We start from the raw sequence: 24016 nt of genomic DNA on the forward strand, positions 1-24016 counted from the left end.
AGTATCTACCTATGAACCTATTTACTATCAAAATAAAGAAAGCAGTCATGACAAACATTCACATCCCAAAAAGGAGCTGGGAATACCGACAAGCCGATTGCTCAGAATGTCAATTTTTTGGCAGGAAAAAAATCGACATTCGACATGTAATGGACCACTCACCATCCAGAAAAAACACTGGTAAAAACCATACACGTATACGGTTTTGCAAGGGGGGGGGGGCAAACCCTCCTGAACCCCTTGCTAACTATGTATTCTAACTCCAAGATCACACTATAGTGAGGAAAAGGGCAATTTTCCTGATCCTTACTGTACTGCGATCCAATTCATAACTCAAATGCTCAAAACTGCGATCCAATTCATAACTCAAATGCTCAAAACTGCAAACAGAAGCTAAATGTTGATGCTTTGGAGTCAACAGGATCAGTGTTAGCAGTTTTGCCTTTTTGCACCCTTACCTTCGACCTTCTGACAACCTGTAAGGTGTGTTTTTTTTTTTTATTTTGATAGTAAACCCTTCTGTACCATAGCTATTTGCACTCTATATTTTTAATATAGTTCACTACTCTTTCTTTTTTGTATTTATCTGTGAGAGCATTAACATTTAAAGACATTATAGAAAGAATCATACTCTTGAGGGATTACTGTTCCAAGCTTTTTTGTTAAATGTCTAGTTCTAGCTTTTTTGTTACATGCATACACTATTTTGGCAGGTTATTCTTTTATACAATTGTTTCTAGTTATCTCTATTTGAGCCTATGTCACAACTTGAAACTTCTTCTTTTATTGAAAACCCTCATACAAAAATGCATACAAACCCCCAACCCCCCTCAAATCTATTAACGTAATAATAACAACACAAACTATGTACATCTTCAAATATTGAAGTTTTTCCAGCCAATAGGAGCAGAAGTTCCAAACCGACAACTACACACACACAGACTTGAGCTAAACAGAAAGAGATTATCCATGCTAAGATGCATAGCAGAGTCTGTGATTCTATTAAGTGCTGTCTGGTTTTGCCTTATTTTTATAGCTCTCTCGGCTGGAAAAACACCTGAATGCGTTCAGTAAACATTTTCTCCAAGCCATTTCTTTATCAGATTATCTGCTAGTAACATGAGAACCAGATACAAAACTGTTCACTAGAAAAAAGCCTTATAATACTCAATATTATTTTTCATTTATTTGTTTTCTGTTTAAACTTGTTACTATATAAAGCTAATGGCCTTAACCCAGTCATTCCCCTAAACAAGAATGAAAAAAAACACTCATTTTTCTTTTGTCATGCTCTAACAAGATCTTTTTTTTTTACATTGCAATGCCTACACTTCTTAAATATGAACAAGCAGGAAGAAAGAAGAAGGGAGAAAGAAAAAAAAGAAAAAAGACAAGCATTAGTATCCCCATTACACTTAAAAATAACTGAAAAAACTTTAGTTTACAACATGCAAAGAAATTTAGTTAAGAAAAAAAGTGTCGACTTACAGTTAACTTTCTCCCTCCTCTTCCCATTTCCTGAATATTTTTCCGAACATTAATGACAGAAAGTAGGGCATATGTTTTAGAATCCACTACAAGTTTAACAAAGTCCAAGAAAATCCAATATTTCCATATTTTCTTGTTCTATTCCAGTTCATCTACATCTCCAAAACCCTATCTCTGCATCATCTCCAGTGCACTGTCAACTCCTGTGTTCTTCCCATCTCTCAAGCATTTTCTGTTGAAACAGTGGGAAAGGTTTCATTGGCACAGTCTCTCTGTGGTCTTTATTGCCATAAGAACTAGAAGCAGAATATCCTCCTGTTTCATAGCTCACTTTTTGTTGGACAAACTTTTGTATTTGTTCTTTAGCATGTACTTCATCAAAAAATGTTTTTCTTCCTCCAGGGAAAAATACTTTGAAGATAACTGGGTACAGCAGTTTGAATCTGACACCTGCTTCTCAACATTCCCTGAATAATGAAATAAATGTATTCCTCTTCTGCCTGGGTGTACAATGAGTAGTCATTATCCACAAACACACTGCTATCTCCTACTTTTAGTGCTTTGTCCTTCTACCACAGTTTTTTCAATTAACTCTTTGTGCTGGTAAGACTGCATTTTTACTATTAAAAGAACTAGGTTGTTTTCTCATAGCCAGGTTTGGTGCACACACACAATGTGCCGTTTAAATTAACAATTCCTGTTGTGGAATAACAGTCCAGTTGTTTATTTGTGCTTTCATGAAATTAATATAGTCTGTTCCTTCCAGCTTCACAGGTACAGCAGAAAATCTCAGGTTTCCCTATGTGCTCTGTCCTCCAATTCTACTATTTCTTGAAACATCTTTTCTTGTGCAGTCTCATATTCAGCCAGCCTTTTCTTCATTTCGGCCTCCGAGTTTTGTAATTTTTATCAGCTTAAGTATTTGTTTAACGTTTCTATCATTTTTCTAGCCTTTTATTGTTTGAGTTGATATACTCCATCAGTGTTTCATTTATTTTGGTCTGGTCTGTGTACAGGTGCTTTATACTTTTCTCAAGGTTACTGGAAGTCATGTCTGGAGCTTGCACTTCTTTTTGCTGAACAGCTAAATTACTTTTCCCAGTCAGTGTTTTTTGTTGCCTTTTGTAGCAGATTTTCCTTCAGGTCCTCTGTATTTCGTATTTATTTTTTTGTAACGTTCAGGCAGTACACTTACTAGCCAGTTACTGAAATTTACTCAGAAATCCAGGCCCAATGGCTTTGTCTGCTAAGTTTCTGTTTTTACACTGGGAGAGCTAGAATCTTACTCAATGTACAGCCATCTTGGAAGTCAGAATATCATCTTCATATCTCCCTGAAATTATATTATGCACCAATATCACATCTTCACTGTCTCTTCTGGTCTTATAAGAGAGAGGAACTCTATCTTCTCTGGTCTCTAATAACATCCTTCCCTCCAACCACTGATCTTTGCTTTAACTTTCCACTGGATTACTTCCAGCAGCTTCATGTTCTTTTCCTTATAATGCCTCTGCCCAAGGCCCTGAAGAGTGGAAGCTTCACCTCTTTGCTTGTGGAATCCACTCCCCAGAGGATACACTCAAACATTTTGTTTGCTGCTCGTCAAACGAACCAAAGCAACTCACTGAAACTGTGAAAAAAAAACGCTGGTAGTGTCAACAGTAAAGGATGGTGTGTAGAAAAAATAATCCTCTTAGTATAAAGCTGGCAACTTATTCAAAAGCTGATTAACAACGTAGCACACTCGTAGTAAGCCTCTTTAATGGATGAAACAAGTAAATGTAAAACGCTGCAAGCGTTTTTCGTTCTGAAAGTATCAGAACTTCTTCAGACAACAGCCAGTACAATTGCAATTGGTCATTAAATAAACTTTTCAAAATTGGTGCAAGTGCTTCATTAACAAGTTAATAGCATTTCACCCTCCATTTAAAGAAACAGTAAGCGCTGTTAGGCATTGCTGTGAAAAGAACAAATGTTCTTAAAATACCCAACTACAAATACATGTTTTACCTAGAAGACACATAATTTTATATAACATTAAAAATAATTATAAAATATAAAATATTAAAAGTTGTAGTTTTAATTTTAAAAACATGGTCCCAAGGTACAAACCTTGTTAAAAAACACCTTTTCTTGTGTGTACTAAATGAATTAGATTAAGTAATAGTTGTTTGAAAATGTATAAATAATACATAACACTATTACTATTAAATTTAACCATACTAAAAAACATCCAAAAAACTTGTGCACCAGTTTAAGAATTGGGACCTACCTCAAAAGGTTTTTGATCTTTAATATACAAGAAATTGAACACGAATCATTAAGCCCTGGTGCCCTACATGCTGCTAGACGAAGTTGCCAAGCTAATTCTTTTTTCTCTAATTCTAATTTTAAAAGATTGTCATTCACAAAACTGTAGTCTACTAAATTTTTATTGGTTTGACCTATACCATAAAGTTGAATGTATGGTCGGGGTTACTGGCACAGTGTCTAGCCAAGGCATTTTCATTTTTACCTTTACTAATTGCGTATAGATGCTCATAAATTCTATCACGCAGACACCTATACGTCTTACCCACATAGAATGATGGGCATTGGGTACACTGTGCCAAGTAAACAACAGCCCTAGAATTGCAGGTATATGATTCCTTAACTTGGTAAATGTCTGACCGGATAGTAAATTCATCTGATGCCTCAATATACCTACAGTATTTACATGCACAACACTTCTTGGTGCCCCCCTTAATTTTGTACTAATGGGCTTAATTTCAAGAAGTCTTTTCATGTTGGTACCTTTTCTATATGTAATTACGGGGTTAAAGTTTAAGATTTGAGAGACATCCTTATCTGTAGATAAGTAACACCAATATTTCCTCACTATTTTTCCTATGTCCAATGCCTCTGGGCAGTATGTAAAAGTAAAGGCAATTGTAAAATTCTCATTATACCCAGTGCCATACACAGGACCCTGTTTTGTACTACCAGTGGTATTCACATATATATTGTTGTTACCAATTTCTGAGTCAATAACTCTATTGAGGCTATTACTTCCATTATCACCCATCAGAATTGGTTTATAAATCCCTATCTCTCTCTTTTTAGTCACTTCTTGGAAGATGTTATCCAAGAAGGATGCGGGGTATCCTCTTTTCAAAAACATGAGATATAACAAGTCACATTCCTCTTCAAATTCCTTGTTTAAGGTGACCATCCTCGCTGCTCTCACTAGTTGTCCTTTCACCACAGCTTTCTTCTGATGAAGGGGATGCATGCTGGTAAAATGGAGGAAGCTGTTGGAATATGTAGCTTTTCTAAAAATTTTTGCTGTATAATATCCCTTGTTTTTACTCAATTCAACATCCAGGAAGTTGATGGTAGTTTGCTGGAAGTTTTGAGTAAATTTTAAAAAGATTGTAGTAGAATTAAAATAATTCACTAGTTGATCAGCTTCTTCCTTATTACCTTTAAATATGATAAAGATATCATCCAAAAATCTTCTGTAGCTTACAAACTGGTTAGCCCAAGGACTGTTAAAAATGTAATTGTTTTCCCAGTGGGCCATAACCAAGTTCGCAAAACTTGACCCTACAGGAGAACCCATCGCTACTCCTATTTTTTGGATAAACAACTTGTTTTCAAATAACACAAAGTTGTTTTTCAATATGATATCAAGAAGTTGTTCAACTAGATTACACTCGTTATTGTTTGCATCACACAATGAGAATGAACTGAGGGTAGCTAGTACCTTCAATCCCCCCCAAAATAGTATAACAAACATGTTTGAATACTTGTGTGAAAATGAATTTAGGGATCTTATGAAACATTCTAATAAAAATAAACACCAGTCCAATATTTCAGTTGAGGAAAAAACATTATTAACCTCTCTAAGAAATTTGCCACTTAGGCTTATGAAGCCAGATAAGGGCGGAGGCCTGGTGGTGTTTTACAATGAGGATTATTCTAACATTATGTTGACCCTACTAGAAAGTAACACATATGCACCAGTGAGTAAAAATGAATTGAACCAAGCCTATAATAGGATTAAAATGTTCATTTCTGATTTATTCACAGATGGTTTACTAACCCTAGAACAACACACTTATTTAACTATGTTAGCCCCGAGGATCCCAAAAATTTTTGGGATCCCGAAATTACATAAAAACATACTGAATCCGCCACTCAGGGCATTGGTAGATGCAAGACAGTCAATAACTTATCCCTGCGCTAAACTAGTGGATACCATCTTAAAGAAATATGTCAGTATGGAAAACCAAATATTGAAGGACTCTTGGTCCTTCCTGCAATGTATGCAGTCTATAACATATGATGACATGGCAAATTTTCTAACTGTGGATGTGACTGATTTGTACTCTTGTATCCCACACAACTTGGGGATAGAATGGGTGGTTGATTTTATTAGACTTAAAGGGGCAAACAATAACGAGTGTAATCTAGTTGAACAACTTCTTGATATCATATTGAAAAACAACTTTGTGTTATTTGAAAACAAGTTGTTTATCCAAAAAATAGGAGTAGCGATGGGTTCTCCTGTAGGGTCAAGTTTTGCGAACTTGGTTATGGCCCACTGGGAAAACAATTACATTTTTAACAGTCCTTGGGCTAACCAGTTTGTAAGCTACAGAAGATTTTTGGATGATATATTTATCATATTTAAAGGTAATAAGGAAGAAGCTGATCAACTAGTGAATTATTTTAATTCTAGTACAATCTTTTTAAAATTTACTCAAAACTTCCAGGAAACTACCATCAACTTCCTGGATGTTGAATTGAGTAAAAACAAGGGATATTATACAGCAAAAAATTTTAGAAAAGCTACATATTCCAACAGCTTCCTCCATTTCACCAGCATGCATCCCCTTCATCAGAAGAAAGCTGTGGTGAAAGGACAACTAGTGAGGGCAGCGAGGATGGTCACCTTAAACAAGGAATTTGAAGAGGAATGTGACTTGTTATATCTCATGTTTTTGAAAAGAGGATACCCCGCATCCTTCTTGGATAACATCTTCCAAGAAGTGACTAAAAAGAGAGAGATAGGGATTTACAAACCAATTCTGATGGGTGATAATGGAACTAATAGCCTCAATAGAGTTATTGACTCAGAAATTGGTAACACAATATATATGTGAATACCACTGGTAGTACAAAACAGGGTCCTGTGTATGGCACTGGGTATAATGAGAATTTTACAATTGCCTTTACTTTTACATACTGCCCAGAGGCATTGGACATAGGAAAAATAGTGAGGAAATATTGGTGTTACTTATCTACAGATAAGGATGTCTCTCAAATCTTAAACTTTAACCCCGTAATTACATATAGAAAAGGTACCAACATGAAAAGACTTCTTGAAATTAAGCCCATTAGTACAAAAATTAAGGGGGGCACCAAGAAGTGTGGTGCATGTAAATATTGTAGGTATATTGAGACATCAGATGAATTTACTATCAGGTCAGACATTTACCAAGTTAAGGAATCATATACCTGCAACTCTAGGGCTGTTGTTTACTTGGCACAGTGTACCCAATGCCCATCATTCTATGTGGGTAAGACGGATAGGCGTCTGCGTGATAGAATTTATGAGCATCTATACGCAATTAGTAAAGGTAAAAATGAAAATGCCTTGGCTAGACACTGTGCCAGTAACCCCGACCATACATTCAACTTTATGGGTATAGGTCAAACCAATAAACATTTAGTAGACTACAGTTTTGTGAATGACAATCTTTTAAAATTAGAATTAGAGAAAAAAGAATTAGCTTGGCAACTTCGTCTAGCAGCATGTAGGGCACCAGGGCTTAATGATTTGTGTTCAATTTCTTGTATATTAAAGATCAAAAACCTTTTGAGGTAGGTCCCAATTCTTAAACTGGTGCACAAGTTTTTTGGATGTTTTTTAGTATGGTTAAATTTAATAGTAATAGTGTTATGTATTATTTATACATTTTCAAACAACTATTACTTAATCTAATTCATTTAGTACACACAAGAAAAGGTGTTTTTAACAAGGTTTGTACCTTGGGACCATGTTTTAAAATTAAAACTACAACTTTTAATATTTTATATTTTATAATTATTTTTAATGTTATATAAAATTATGTGTCTTCTAGGTAAAACATGTATTTGTAGTTGGGTATTTTAAGAACATTTGTTCTTTTCACAGCAATGCCTAACAGCGCTTACTGTTTCTTTAAATGGAGGGTGAAATGCTATTAACTTGTTAATGAAGCACTTGCACCAATTTTGAAAAGTTTATTTAATGACCAATTGCAATTGTACTGGCTGTTGTCTGAAGAAGTTCTGATACTTTCAGAACGAAAAACGCTTGCAGCGTTTTACATTTACTTGTTTCATCCATTAAAGAGGCTTACTACGAGTGTGCTACGTTGTTAATCAGCTTTTGAATAAGTTGCCAGCTTTATACGAAGTGGATTATTTTTTCTACACACCAGCCTTTACTGTTGACACTACCAGCGTTTTTTTTTTTCACATTTTGTTTGCTGCTGCCATCACTGCCTTCTCACTCTGCTCCCAGTGGCTCAGTTCAGGTGTGTCCCTAAACACTCCCATATGCTTTTCCTGACATCAATTCTACTCTGCCCCCCCAGAAGATACACCACATCAAAGTCCCTGAAGACATTAAATTGTATGTATTTGCAATGAACCTTGGTTGTCACCTTTCTGTCATCTGATCAGCCTAAATTTGTTGCTGGACTTTTCATCTCAAACCCAGCTGCTGCAGTTATAATGGTGTCAATTAGAAATATGCACTCCACAAATCACTTTCCTAACTCTTGATATTTTTCCAGTCACCACCAACCCTATGTGTTCTAACATAAAGCTATCCAGTTCTACTGTCTAAGCCCTATCCCATCTCTGCAGTTTTCCTGGCGATATTGTACTTGAGGGCCTGACCAGTTTGTTTCGCACAGAAGTGGGTGTGTTGCGAATTGAGTGACAGATGCGGACATGCGGTGAACCCGGGCTGTGTAACAGTCTGTAAATAACGAAACTGGCCTGTGATGGTCCTATTCTCAAAACAATCGTTTCACTGTGAGTTGAGTCAAACAGAACTAATTCAGGAAGTTTTATAAAACATCAATGCTTGGCGGCTTTTACAAGTATAGCTGTATTAATCGCTATTATAAATAAGTCAGACTTCATGCTACATTTTCAAAAGTCTTATCTGTTACATTTAGCTTTATATATGTTCCAGTCCAGTCTCAAAATAAAAAAAAAAGAAAAAAGTAGGTACAAATGTGTGTATGTGGAAGCTGAAATAACCAGTAATAAAAGAAGTGGACATAAGAGCGTAGAAAGAAAGTACCACAGTCTTACCTAAAGCTTCCTCCTTGGAGTCACAACGTGGAGCACAGTGTGCTAATAAAATAACTGTATTCAGAATAAGCACAGATGTAATCATTTTTTGGCAATATTGCACTTGTAAGGACTCCCCTTGTGAAACTATTGTTTTCTTTTTACATTTTGTTGTAAATTCGGAGGGAATGCATATTCATGAATGACATATCATGGGGGTGTGTTTTGGGTGGGGCCTGCTACTTGCGCATCTGGTGAGGCCCTCAAGTACAATATCGCCATTTTACTATCTGTTTCCTATGTGGGATTGAGTCAAAAGCCTTGACAGAGCAAACACTCACTTAATCTTATCATAGGGAATTCTGCTGTATGACACATACAGATACTCATTTCACCATGATGAACAAGGAGAAGACAATGGTTATTTGACTATCTAGAGCTAAGATCTGCAACAAAATGTCACTCACTCAAGTCACTGCAGCACAGGTACTAATATGACTGTATCATAGTCCATGTGGGGATAAATAATCTGAGGCATACCTCACTGGACTATATGAAAAGAGACATTATGGATCTCTCTGAATATCTGTCAAAGACAGGTACATGCCTTGCACTGAGCACCATTCTACCTTCTCCAAGGATGATGTCACAGTATGAACAGAAAATGATTGATTTTAGTAGCTAGCTTAGTTTCTGGTGTCACCCCAGAGAACTGAATATCTATCAGCATGGGAGGACATGGTTAACAGACCACTTTTCTTTGCCAAGGACTGTCTGCACCATTCCCCCCTGGGCTTTTAGATACCGGCTAAAACTTTATCCATCCCAACAGAGCCTTTTTTTAGGCAATGTCAAAATGATAAAACTACCAACACAGCAAAATAAAAAAAAACCCAACTCAAAGCAACCTTAAAGTGTTACTGCTCAATGCTAGGAGCCTAAACAAGAAACTCCACACCCTACAATCTCTCCTCACTCTGGAGAATACAGACATCTGTGCTGTTACTAAGACTTGTTTTAAAGCCATAGAAAGGACTTCCACACATTTAGACCCATAGCAGCACAGACAGCAGCTAAAGTTGGAAGGGTCTCGATCTATGTTAGCAACAAAACAAACTCTAGGTTTGTTAAACAGGATGATGCCCTGGAGTTCAACCATATCCAAGTCTCGACAGACAAGGTTTCCGACCATGTCCTTCTATGACCCAAGAAGCTCACAACTCTTACCTAGACCTACTACAGGCACTCACCATCCAGCCAAATACCCTCTATAGACTGGGAAAAGTATATTGTCTCAACTCACAGGCACAACATTTCCAGGATTGTATCAACACAAACAGCCTGGACCAGACAGTGCATTTCTAACCAGAGGATCAAACATATTAGACCTAGTACTGCACTACCACCCCCGAACCCCCGTGTATATCCTCACTGGTGAAGTTGGGCCACACTGTCTCCCTTGAAATAAAAAATCAATCAGGAAAACCCAACTAAACCTGTAACAGTTACGAATTATACTAAAGCAAACTATATCCTACTAAGAAACAGTTTTTCAAAATTCACAGCTCCCCAAAAACCCAAGAACATAGCAACCTATGCAGAATTACTTACAGAAACCCTGTACAAAAATGCAAATGGCTGCAATGAGGATGCCATACCTATGAGAAGCAAACCATGTCTAACACAAAAAACATACCACACTGGTAGAATCCTTACCTTTACAGTCACATGTCAAAAGAAAAAAGTAATGACCAGGATACTAAGAAAATCATTCTATGTTGCCAATTCATAAGCAAGGGTATGGCATCCAGGCACAAGGAAGTAATAGTACCACTCTACTCAGCCCTTGACAGGACTAAACTGTTCAGAAAATCTGACCAGCTTCTAGTCAGTTTTGCTACAGGGGCAGAGGGCAAGGCCACTTCAAAGCAAACCATCTCCAAATGGATAGCACACTGCATCCATTTCTGCTACAAACACCATGGAAAACCTACCCCACAGGGGATCAGAACCCCTTCCACTAGAGCTACTTCAACCTCTACAGCATTTCTCAGGGGAGTCCCTACCAGGGACATCTTGGAAGCTGCAACCTGGAGTTCTGTACACACCTTCACCAAGCATTATCACTTACCTATCTTGTCTAAATCCAGAGCTGGATTTGCTACAGCAGTCTTACAAGGCCTTCTAGCCAGCCCTAATACCGCTTGACTGCCTCCACCCTTCCTCAGCTTTGGGAATCAACCCAAGTGTGATGACTGCAACAGTGAAACACGAAGAGCAGTTGTGTACACTTACCATAAATGTAGATGTTTGAATGTATTCACTGTTGCAGTCCTGGTTAACCTCCCTCCAGCCCCCTGACTTATCTATACTTTCTACCTATCCTGTTTTTTGTCTTTTTTTTTTTTTTTATGGCAATGGTATTTACTTTTTACTGGAGGTGTTCCACACCATGTAATTGCTTCCTAATTTGGGGGCTCCTGACATCTGGGGCAAGAAAAACTGATGCAATGGCTTTGGCTGCATGTTTTATACCCGATGACCTGATATCATGGAAGAGGTGACAGCATCCGGCGCAGAAATCCCAAGACTCTGGTATTCGGGCTGACTGAGGGTTACCTGCAGGCAGATAACCCAAGTGTGATGATTGCAACAGTGAAACACGAAGAACATCACTAGATTCAAGAGCCTGAACTTTTTCTGTGGCACAAAAAAACTACTGGAGGGAAAAATATGTGCCTCAAAGGATCCCTGTGCTATGGAAAAAACTCCCCATCTACGTGAAGCAGAATTTATCCCTGACTGTAGCCAAGAGAAACCTTCATCACTGACTGGGAAATCACAAATTCACTCTCAGTCTGGCACGGACTGAGGTTGACAGTAAGTAAATTAATCTCCAGATAACACCCCCCCACCCCCACCCACATAACCCTTCACTACCTCTTTACTAACATACCCCACCATATAGGCATCCAAGGATCTCTGGGACAAAACTGGTTTGGGTTGCACAGCTCGGCTTGTAAAGACCATGGTGGTCATTAGACTAGCATGAACCTATGAACCTATACATCCAGGTAAACAAGTGTGAGCTGGTACTTGCCAGTCAAGCTCACCTGTAACTTAGTCATGACACTGGATCAGGTTTGACTGACAGCTCCATCTAGCTATGACACTGTGGTGGTTGCTCCCTGGGAGACTGCTGTCCTTCAGAAATGCTACCCTTCCACTTAGGATCTTCCTCATGACCTTCCTTGGCTTAAGTTAAAAGGCCTGTATCACTTTCAATTTTTCCAGCACCCCCCTCCCTTTGTACAGGTATACTACAACTGTCTTCTAGTTATCTGGAAATTCTGTGATGGCAAGTGACTTGCTGAAGATCTCTTTTAGGGATCTGCCAACATATTGGCTAGATTTCAAAGGATTCTGACAGGCATTCCTTCTGTATCCATGTAATTTATTCAGTCTAAGGGCAGTCATTTTCTCCCACTCTACCCTGGTGTCTGTCCACTGTTCACCCCATTCTGCTTTGCCATTATCCCAGGATTATCCCCCTTTATTTTCCTTTCCTGTGATAATGCCAAAATAAAGTTTTTATTCTGAAACATTGCTTTTTCCCAGTGTTCTGAGATATCTCATTCATCTTTGCTCTGTCCCCCCTTTCACTTTTTTATGTTATGTATAGTGCCCCATGTCTACACCAGGTGTGCCAGCCATCCTCCTACCACCCCCCCCCCCGGACCTGCTCCAGTGTTGCTGGGGCTGGTTGTGGATCATAAGGGCATCAGAACCTCTCAAACTATAAGCACAAGATATTTGGACAAAGCCAAGCATAATACGGGGAAAAGGCCCAAAAACTTGGGACAATTTTTAAATGTTGCTTTTATGTGCTAAAACAGTTAATATACTAAAAGGTTTTGCATGAGCATGCATTTTCTGAAAGATATGAAATCTGAATCTCAAATGTCTGTTATTATTTAGTGACATCAATCCTCAATGATTTGCCAGAAAACCACAAATTTTATTTGGGACAAACCAAAAAATAAGAGGCAAAAATCCAGACATTCTGTGAAAATCTGGACAGTTGAGAGGTATGAGGGTGTCCTGGGAGGGCTTAGGCATCTGTGCTTCCAACAGTTTTTTTATGCCCTACCCACTTTCTCTTCCTCCCTCGATCACCCAACAATCATTGATAATGTCTGAGGGTAACTCTCCTCTATAGACCACTCCCCATTAGTGAGCACCAATCAGTGCAACCCCAGGACAGACATGCCCAACCCCTTCTGCCACTCAATCAGTCTCCAAGTTAATCACTGAATCTAGGTCAGCTAGGCTATAGTTAGGGCTTTATCCCTCTATGCCAAGTGAGTGGCATGCTTGGTCCTTTTCTTGATCCCTTCTGCTGGCTCCCTTTTAGAGTTAGCCTTTGCTGCCCTTACCACCGTTTAATACTTTTTTTTGCTGGTCTCCTTGTACTGTGCCTCCTCCACATCGCCACCCCTTCCACTCTGTCTCTTGTATGGCCCTTAGCTTTGACATATTTGCTAGCCTCCCATAGGTTCACAGGTTACGTACTAATCTAACAACTACAAGGGCCTTTTAAAGCCTAGCCATGCATCCCAAATCTTTGTCAAGTTCTGGTACATTGGAAAAGTGTAAGCAGGGGCTTGGAAGGTGAAACATTTACAAACATGGGTCTGAGAAATAAACTATTTATGCGATGTCTGGGTCCATTAGAGACATAGGTGCCAAACCAGGGATGAATTTCCTGCTCTCCATCCAATTGTCCAAGTAACATTTGAATTGGGGTTAGGGAGGAACTCTGCTTTACATGCATGGAGAACCTGTTCCAGAAAAGGGGTAGTCTCTGCGTACATTCCTTTCTCTCCAGCAGATCCTATTAATACCACAGGCAAGGTTTAAGTCTTTAGAACAGCCAATTCTTCTGCTGTTTCTTTTGCTAATATGCAGGAGGTCCATCAGAGTGGGGTCTGACAATGCCTTGTATGCCAGGCATAGATCTTCCTTCAAAACTCTGTAGGAAACAGAATACAGGGATAGGGTCTTGAGGTGGTCTGCACAGGAAATGTTACTTGCACCCTGTATTCTTTTACTGAGGAACCTCAATGGACATTCCAATTGTTGGATATGCCTGGTTAGGTATATAGCAAATGGGTCACTGTACTCAATGATAGGTCTGATGAATGCTGAAAACAGTGGAAAAATTATTTCTTTGGACTAGATGCCACACCTTTGTTTATAAGTTGCACAACATACAATGATTTCCTCACTATTATACACATGTGATTGTCAAAGACTAGATTATTGTCTGTGTGTGTCCCCAAATTCCAGACCACTGGGTTAGCTCCTAGGGTTGTGTTGTCAATATGTTTTTTTGGTTTTGAATTGCTATGTCAGAAGTACTTTCAGTCCGGCACTGCCTAAAAAAGGCACTATGGGGAAGAAAATGTTTTAGCAAATTTTTGAAAGCCTAGAGGAGAGATGTGCAGGCCATCCCTGGCAAAGCAGAGTGGTTTGTTAACCGTCTCCTTTCATGCTGACAAATACTGCACCCCCTTAGAATACCAGAAATTAAGACAATTATTAAAGCCAGTCATCTTTTATTCATATTATGGCGTCATCCTTGGAGAAGGTAAAATACTGCTCAGTGCTAGGCTCATACCAGCCTGGGACACACATTCCAAGAGCTCCATGATGTCTGTCTTCATACACTATAGGGAGGTATGTCTCAGGTCATTTATACCCACGTGGACTACGACTGAATCATACTGGTACTTGTGGTCCAATGACCTTAATGCATGTGTAATGTGGCAGATCCTAGCCCATGATGAGCAACTAACCGCGACCCTTGTCTTACTCAACCTGGTGACAGGGATGTCAGTATGTCTCCAATAACCAGAACGTTGGATTCTGTGGTGACTTGCCCTATGGGCTTAGAAGTAGAGGCTCCATGGCATGTGGCTATACGCATTGATACATGTGTTGTTTTGAAAGAGTGCATTCTGGGTTGCTGAGGATGTTTATTATGTGTACTTCATTTAAGAGGTCTTTGGGGTTTATGAAGGTTACATTTAAGTGCCTCAGCAGATGTGGGTCTATGTGTCTGCTTAGAGTTGTGTGTGTGATTGGTGCAGCATGTGTACTACTGACAACCTGATGGACATTAGGAGTGCTTTTATGTGAGAGCTTTGTCTCCAGTGACATCAGTTTGAGATTAACTGGTTGTCAATAAACATGAGGTAATTTCTACATTGCCTCAGGATGCCCACATTCACCAAGCTGGTGGCGGAGATAGTGGGAAAGTTCAAATCCATGGCAACAGACCCTTTTTTTATTAATTAGAGAGTTGGAGTGAGAATATAACAATGTCAGGAGTATCCGGTTTTCTACTCTGAGGACAGTGCTTGCCACTGCAAACTAGTTATCCTGTGTGCAAACTAGGTATTGGGGAAATTTCAATAGTGTGAATACTCCAGTGGTGTATAAAAAATGTAAAATCCAATGTTCTAAGTCCATTTATCCGTGGAAAACACACTTTATTTAATCAGAACACATATACATTTAGTGCTTTTGTTTCTACCATAAGAAACTTAATCAGACAGATGTGCTGAATGCTAAATTTATGGTTTTTAAAGGTTTTATAAATCTTCATGGATATTTATTAATATTTATAAATGTTCATAAATATGCATGCACAGATACACAGATGTGTTCTCACTGGCTGAAATCATGAGGGGTGTGCTTTTTGTATGAAGTCATCACTAACTGAAGCTATTTAAACATGGACTGCATTGTTTTAAACTGCCTTTTAAACTGTCTGAAGAAGTTTCTTATGGTAGAAACAAAAGTGCTACTTTTCTATGTGTTTTGATTAAATAAAGTGCATTTCCATGGATAAACGGACTTAGAACATTGGATTTTACATTTTTCATACACCACTGGAGTATTCCCATTTCCTGCCTTCTTGCATGGTTTTCTGGCTTACTGGTGGTTTGAAATTTCAATGGTGCTTTTTACAAGAAAAATGTCAATTCAGGGTGTCTGTCAACTCAGGGTGTCTATGGCTATTCAAAGCACTGCCAAACACTTGAGGAAAAACAAATAAGTAGAGCCTGATGATTTACGGATAAAGTATTTAGGCAGATATTCTGACATTAGAAGCAAATCAAGCAGTACTTATTGATAAGTAAGAATTAGGTTTGTCAAGAATGATGAAAAGAGGGGAGTCACCTGAATAGCTACTGCCTGACCACTACTAGTCTAGGTCTCACCACAGCTTCACTCTGTTGGGATAGAATGCTGTTTTGCTTCTTCTTTCACAAAAAGCAAAGATTAGCACCAGTCCCAAGATGGCAAACAGGTCACAGCCTATTTGGTGATGCACAGTTTTATCCTAAATTATGCAAGGGTCTGTAGGCTTGTTGTAGACTTTTCCTGGTAGATGCCTTGAACAGCAACCCGACCAATCAGCAAAGACACTTACTTCCCAACCAGAAAGAGTCAGGAATCTATGCACTCTGCTCCTTCTCAAACCAGGAGCAAAATATAAGCACAAATTCTAAACTGGCACCTGTGAAGCAGTTATTGGGGTTTTCAGTGATCAGCTGTCCCCAGGAAATAATGTTCCTATGCTCCTTCTCTCACTAGAATCAAAACAGAAGCACTAATCACAGGATGACTACTGAGAGGCAGAATGCAGGCTCTCTAGTAATTGATGGTCTTGGAGTAGATGTTTCAGATTTTAAAGATAAGATGGAAAATGGGATAATATCCTAAGAGCTGAGGTGTACACTAGCGGTTAGATATGAAACAAGGGGTAATTTAAGCTTTAGCTTTTTAAGTGAATAGCCACTCATTTTAAAAGAGTAACATAGATTGGAAGGGGTGGGCACTTTGTATTCTGATTTTATGGAATACAATGGGATGTCCAATAAATTTAAAGAGTTACAGGGGAGTAATTCCATAAAATGATAAATTTGCGTTTACTCACAATAGTCAATGAAAGAGGAGAGGGCAGGAGATATGTGGCCAAATTAACATAAGGTGCAGGCAACTAGAAAGACAGTTGAGTTTAAAGACAATACCATGGATGGGGTAAAAAGTTAATTTCTGTGTGACACAAGACAGACAGCGGTGGTTTCTTTCCTAGTTTAAATATGCAATTAAAAGCAAAATACAAGTAAAACACAGTGTAAAGAAAATGAAACATAATATACAAAATAGAACAAGGCAATAAAACAACACAACATGCAAGAAAGCAAAAACAGGCTAACCTTCCTCTCTGGGTGAGCTTTTCTAGTAAAACCTTGGAATGTTTTATTTTACCCTTTAAACATAAGGTTTAGTTCCTAGCTCCACCCTCCGTTTATAGGTAATTAAACTTCTGACCTGTTCTAATTTCTGTGTTACTCACAACAGAGACAGCTGCGGTATCTTTCCTAGTTTAAATATGCAATTAAAAGCAGAATACAAGTAAAATACAGTGTAAAGAAAATGAATCAATATACAAAACAGAAGGCAACAAAGCAACAAAAAATACAAGACAGCAAAAACAGACTAGCCTTTCCCTCACAGCAAGTTGTAGCAGTCTGAGTGAGCTTTTCTATGCAGCCACACTGCCCTTCTCTCTCTGCTTTTTTTGCTTGTTCTTCACACATTCACCCATAGCCCTGAATACCGCTCTCAGTCCAATTCTCATAGCTTGTTTATTCTCTCAGTTTGTTCCTAGCCTCCTTAACTATCTTTGACAACTTGGGATTCTTCATCTTTGCCCCTTTAAGATTCAGATTCCCAACGTTTTACCCTTATGTTCCAACTCCACTCCTCTATCTTTCCACCAGTCCTCCATATTAACAAAGTATTCTGCTTGACCACTGGATCTGCAGGTGAATAAAAACAGAACTTGCTAAAAACCAGACAGCAGTGTTAAACGCAACGAAACACTGCCACAGGATGCAGATGAGAAGGACAGTTATGTTTTCTGCAATAACCTGCAAATACCAGGGATCCATGTTGAAGGGGAAAAACAGCATAGTGCTGAAGTACATTAGTCAAGACAGTTGTTTTAGTCACAGAAATCTTCATTAACACACTATCCTAGTATCATTGTTTTATTAAAACTACAGTAATTTCCATATGTCTCAACCTCTCAGTGCAATATTTCTGGTCAAAGCTAAAACCAATGGGGGCAAAGGCACAAAATCATAGTCAAATTTTAAATATTGCTTTCATAAACTTAGAAAGTTGCTAGAATAACAGGTTTTGCATTAACATGCATTTTCAGAAGGATATCATGTCTGAAGCTCTAATGTCTACTAGTAAGTGACTTCAATTCTCAATGTTTTGCCAGAAAACCATGCAATTTATGAGAAAAAGACTAACAATACAAGGCAAAAAAAATTGGATATTTTGTGAAATTCTACTCAGTTGAGATGTATGATGCTGATGATAGCCTTCTTGTAATGCCTACGATCCCTACCACACCATCTCTCACTCCTAAGCAAACTAGAGATTGTTTGCTACTTACTATCAACTAAGGATGAGTAACATTTGCATAATAGTGGGCCTTCATGCTTTATTAATTACAGAATAGGATGCAGTTAATACATGCTTGGCCAATAACAACGGAGTGAAATGTAATGGCTTGTTTCTCTGATGTGTCCTAAGGTGAGCTTTTCCATTCTTCTTCTTCAACAATGACCACAGATTCCTTTGTTTTTACAGTAAAAACAGAAAAAAGACAGTACACACAAGATTTCAGATTAACAACCCTTCCAAAAAGCAACACCTCAAAAGTGTTAGTTTACCTTCCTAAAACATTAACATTTACAGATATAACACGAGAATGTCTAGATAAGAGAGGGAGAGCAAAGAAACCTTTGATCTTTCTGCTGTGGACAGTAACAAGCTATTACACCAAATGTAATTTGGATTTTTATGTGAAGGAGGCAATTTTTAGTTCAAAAAATAGTTAAGAAGTAAGATAGTTTGTACTTAGTGCTACTTACTGAATATCACTTTCAAAGTTCTTCATTCATGACACATTTAAAGAAAACTTGTAGAAAATGTCAGTGAAATGAAAATTACATGTTATTTTCCTTTCTGTGCTGACTAGTTAATTAAATCTGGGAGACATGAAATGTTACTGCTAATACAAACTACTTTAGACATCTTTTCTTTTAATAAAAATTATAATTTCAGACATTCAGAAAAAAGAACCAAACTTCCCTTTTCCAGACATTGGGAGGCTTTGAAAACAGCAACTCTCCCTTACTTGTGGAATAAATAAAAAATGGAATACAAAAATAAAAGCTGTCAAGTGCTAAAATGTTTAACAATTAAAAGAAGGTTTGGTTACACTTTTAATTTGAAGGTTTTTAATACTAGGCCTACCTTGCCAAAGTGACCCCTTCCAAGCACTGCGAGAAACTTGAAATCCTGGAGATTTACAGCTTTTGCCCTCTGAAAGCTGAAAAATAAGAAGTGTCACTTTGTAAATTAGCAATTTACTACATAAATGATTTACAAATATTTCTGTGTTCTTTTCTTTTTTTTGGCCCCACTGTCTGTCATTCTTCAACCCCCTACCAGACAATCAGCTAGTTTGTTTCCCATCACCAGGATGAAGGTCGAAGAAGAAGAGACATCATTTAGACAGCCATGAAGGATGATCTCAGTTTTTTTCTATTTTTATGGCCCTATTCCCTGCACACACTTGACTAAGCACTGAGGAGAGGAATACAATGGGCTGACCGCAAAGGATTTCCCCTCACTTTTGCAAGGCACATTCACTCAAAGCAGCTCTGTCCATTCCAGAACCATGAGTGCTGGTTTCTTACTCTCCACCAGGGAAATACTATCAAGTACTTGAACCAACAAGCACATGCAACTGCCCCCCAAGAAGAGGTAAATGGATCATACCACTTCACTTCTCCCCTTCCCTGCTTTGCTCCTCTAATGCCAGTGATGCTAATTCAACCCTGTCACCAGGGTTGTAGTCACAGCTCTATCCCTTTGTGCCACACAGCCAGACAAATATTTCTAAAATAGTTGGGTCCAAGTAAGCCTTACAATATTTCAAAACTGTTTGGTGTAACTGCTTATCAAGAAGTGTGCGACTGTTCCAAAAAGTGACTTGGGCTAAAAAGGTGAATTCTGCAACTGTTACAGCTTTAAACCTTCTTAGTGTCCCCCTCCCATACCCCATGATATGGCAGCTGTGTCCCCCCCATAAAACTGTTACTTACCTACATGAAAGATATAAATTTATACATTAAAAAAATATGTATGGGACACATTCATTATGTCAAACTGAATCAGTTTTGAAACCCAATTACCACAAAAGGACAAACAAATGTCAAATCTCTGCTAACAGCTTGTTTTAGAAGTACAAAAAGATGGTAGATTGCTATACACAATCCTGATACAGCAGGGACTGGGATTGTGCACTTTCCCCACTGTACTGCAATCCCAGTGTTGCTATACATAAGAAGCAGGGGGTATAGGGTGCAGGTGGGCTTGCCCCCTGCACAGAACATGCTTGACTTCAAGTTTTTGTGTTTCAAGCTTTTGTGGTAGATGATTTGAGTTTCACACTTACAGTTGTTTGTCATAATGAATGTATTCCATATATTACATATAAAAATATAGCACAGAACGCTAGTCTTATACATTAATGTAGTTTTATTAAATACAAATATAAAATGAAGGTTCTTCCCAAATCATTCACACTGAAAGGCAAAAATTATAGTCCCATACAGTTCTCAGTGAGAGCCGCCATACTTTGCTACAGACACTCCTTCCTTCCAGTGTGAATCCCTCAGTTTAAGATCTACCAGGTGAGTTGTGAGCCCTAGACAGGTCATTTGCATTGTGGTGGACTGAGCCTGGTGTAGGATTTACTGCAAATTTGAATGGCTATAAGGACAGTGCAACTTGCATCACTTTGTGTTACCATCTTGCTGCCAATATAACCACACTGGGAGAAGGGCATGGTCTGTAACCACTGTGAACTGCCAGCTGTGGAGCTAACATTTTAGTGGAGAGCTCCCACTTGATTTCCAAGCATTTACTCTCAATAGTGGAGTACTCAGTTTTTGCCTTACTTAATTTGTGATTCAGGAAACATATGCCATGTTCTTCTCTATGAAACATATACCCTACCTAGACCTACCTCTAATGTATCAGTAGAAACCACAAAAGGTTGCCTAAAATCCAGAGACACCAGGACAGGCTCTGAACACAATAGTTCTTTAAATGTCCAAAAGCACTGTCTGTCACCCTTTATTTTAAGGGGCATCCTCCCATTTGTCAGATCTATAAGGACATATGACTAATGTAAAAAGGATAAAACTTTTGATAGAACCTGGCTAAACCCAAGAATGCCCTCACTTGCTACTTAGTAACTGGAACAGGCCAGTTTCACAGAGCTTCTAGTTTTTTTCTTTCTAGAACCTAACAACTTGCATATTTTACCTCCATTATGCCTAACTTGTTCTTGGAGACATTAAAAGTTAACCTAGTTTACATCAGAGAATCTAGTACAGCATGTACCTTAGTTGAATGGGAGTCCCAGAGCATAAAGTTACATCATCTACGTTAAGGTGGGGCAAATCTTACTGAATACCAGACTGACACAGAAAGATGGGCAAGAGGAGGTATAAATAAAAATGAGACTCTAGGAATCTGCCCATTGATTTCTAAAAGGTTGTAGGGGTACCATGCAACACAAAAGGAAGGAAGGACATTATACCTAAATATGCCCTCTGGTTTTGGAAAGGTATCTTCTTTGGCTTCAGCTATTAAGAGGGGTTTGTCAGTATCCCTGTGTTAGACCTAATGTGTTCAAGAGTCTTGGTTTCCCCACCCTGTCAATTCAGCTACCTTGGTAGGAACATGATAACAATCAAATTTTGAAATGCTGTTCAACTTCCTAAAATCATTTCAGAGCTTAGTTGCTCATCGTGTTTTGGGGCTAACACTATGGGACTGTTACATTCACTTTTCGACTCTTCCATCACCTCGTCTTCATCATTTATTTGTACCTCGTCTTGCACATCTTTTCTTCGTCAATCTGTATTCTATAAGGTTTTAATTAACCTCTTCTAATGGAATGGTCTCTCCGTGGTGTAGAATCAGGTTTGCTCTGCTGGGTAGGTCTGAAAACACTTCCTTGTTATTTAAGACAGACTCACTTGTCTCTTGTTTCTATGGCTTACATTGTGTGTCATCTACCTGACTCCAAGCACAATTTTTTTTTCTTTCTATACTCTTTCTGCCAGTTTCTGCCATCAAGCTCTTTACAGAGGTCTGTACTTCTTTCTATGGTTTCAGAAAGCTGACACATTTATTTATTGTTTATTTTATTTATCTTTGTTGACCAGCAAAATCCAAATGGGATAGATGCCCTTTTTCAGTGGAGGCCCAGGAAGAAAAGCTTCAATACAATATTTACATACATAAACAATATACATTATATTTTCATTTCCCACATCATATATAATATTTTCATCTTGGTTAGACATACATTTTGCATACGTAATTAGATACAATAGATAATTAATGCTAACCTCACATCATACAATTTGTGACTACAGGAAGAGGAGAAAATAAAACATTACATGTGCATTTGTAGAAGGTTGTAGCAGACAGAAAGAAAAATGAAGGGAGACAAAAACTGACATTTGGACAGTGAATGATGAGGGAGAAAAATGATTAATTAGAAGTAGGTAGTTAATAAATATAATCAGTTAAATGTTTACAGTAGTACATATAAAAGAAAGCGTAATAATTACCATATGGGAATTTACTACAGAGCAGCTATAATTTTGGCAGAGGTATTGCAGCTTGTATTTTCTTCAGGACTGGAAATTATCCAGGTGTAGAGAAAGAGAAGACCCAAGTGGCCTTGCAGATGCTGTTTTAGCAGACTTTTAAAGCATCTGTTGTTTTGTGTAAGTTTAAGTCTAACGGGGTGGAGTTCCACAGTTTGGAGATAAGTCAGAATAAAGTGAGTTTCCGTCAAGAGTTTTTTGAGTAAGTTAAAACTAGGAGAGATTTATTATTAGAGCATAGTATGTTGTTGCTGTACGCTAGTAATATGCTTTTTAGACAGGAGCAAATATCTGGCTTGTACATGAGTTCATAGGTTGGTACTAGGCTATCGGCCCTAGGGCCTATACAAGCCTAGTCATAACAATTTCCTGGATATTTCTTCCCACAATATTTACTTCTTTGGACCCCTGTCTAGCAGGGAGACTGACATGATCCCCGGGGTGAATTTCCTATCTCCCATCCAATCAAGGTTCCTTTTGAAGAGGGCCAAGGAAGTGTTCTGCTTGACATGTATGGGCAGCCTATTCCAGAGTATGGGGAGTCTCTGGGTCAGGAACCTATCCCTCCAGCATGTTTTGTTCATTGTGATGACAAGGTTTAGATCCATGGAGCGATGGCTCTGAGGGATTGGGATTTCTTTAAGTGGAGCATGTCCAGCAGCTCAGGGTTTGACATGGCCTTGTATGTTAAACAGAGATCGCCTCTGAGTAGGCGATATGCAAGAGTATAGCTGGAGTTTTTTTAGACGGTCAGCATATAGCATCTGCTTTAGGCCTGTGATTCTTTTAGTGAGGTATTTCTGTGGCCTTTGCAGCTGTTGCAGATGTCTTGTGAGATGCATACCAAACGGGACATTATACTCTATAATGGGTCTAATGAGGGATGAGTACAGTGGAACAATGACCTCCTTTTTTCTGGATGAAAAGCCCTTAGTGATGAGGTGTGCCACATAGAAGGATTTCCTGACTGTTGTGGTGATGTGGTTATCGAAAGTGAGACCACTGTCCACCTGTGTCCCTAAGTCTCTCAACACACTTTCGATGTTTAGTGTACTGCCACCTATGTGGTAATTCATGGGTACATGTTTTTTTCCATCGGGGATAACTATACATTTCATGGCATTAAGCTTGAGCCCATGGCTCTGGCACCAGGCATCTGTTTCTGTAAGGCCCTTTTGTAAAATATCCACATCATTTGGGGATTCAATAATGGCTCCCAGTTTGCAGTCATCTGCGAACTTTGTTAGCCAGAGTCCCTTAGTGTTGGCCTGTACTTCAGAGAAGTAGATGCCAAACAAGAGTGGTCTCAGGACTGAACCCTGAGGTACTCCACTTGTCTGGAG

General features: G+C 38.5%; 1 protein-coding gene across 1 annotated transcript in view; it reads right to left on the reverse strand.

Moving 5' to 3' along the window:
• The window catches only part of LOC122812231 (serine/threonine-protein kinase N1-like), a 2446550-nt gene that overhangs the window by 585401 nt on the left and 1837133 nt on the right, over positions 1-24016 (reverse strand). The window contains exon 14 of the mRNA XM_044084586.1: positions 19234-19309. Coding sequence (XP_043940521.1) covers positions 19234-19309 — 76 coding nt within the window. The remainder of the gene's footprint in view (positions 1-19233; positions 19310-24016) is intronic.

The sequence above is a fragment of the Protopterus annectens genome, chromosome 9.part0 (genome assembly GCF_019279795.1).
Source record: "Protopterus annectens isolate FY-2018-M chromosome 9.part0, PAN1.0, whole genome shotgun sequence".
In the NCBI taxonomy this organism is placed as follows: Eukaryota; Metazoa; Chordata; order Ceratodontiformes; family Protopteridae; genus Protopterus; species Protopterus annectens.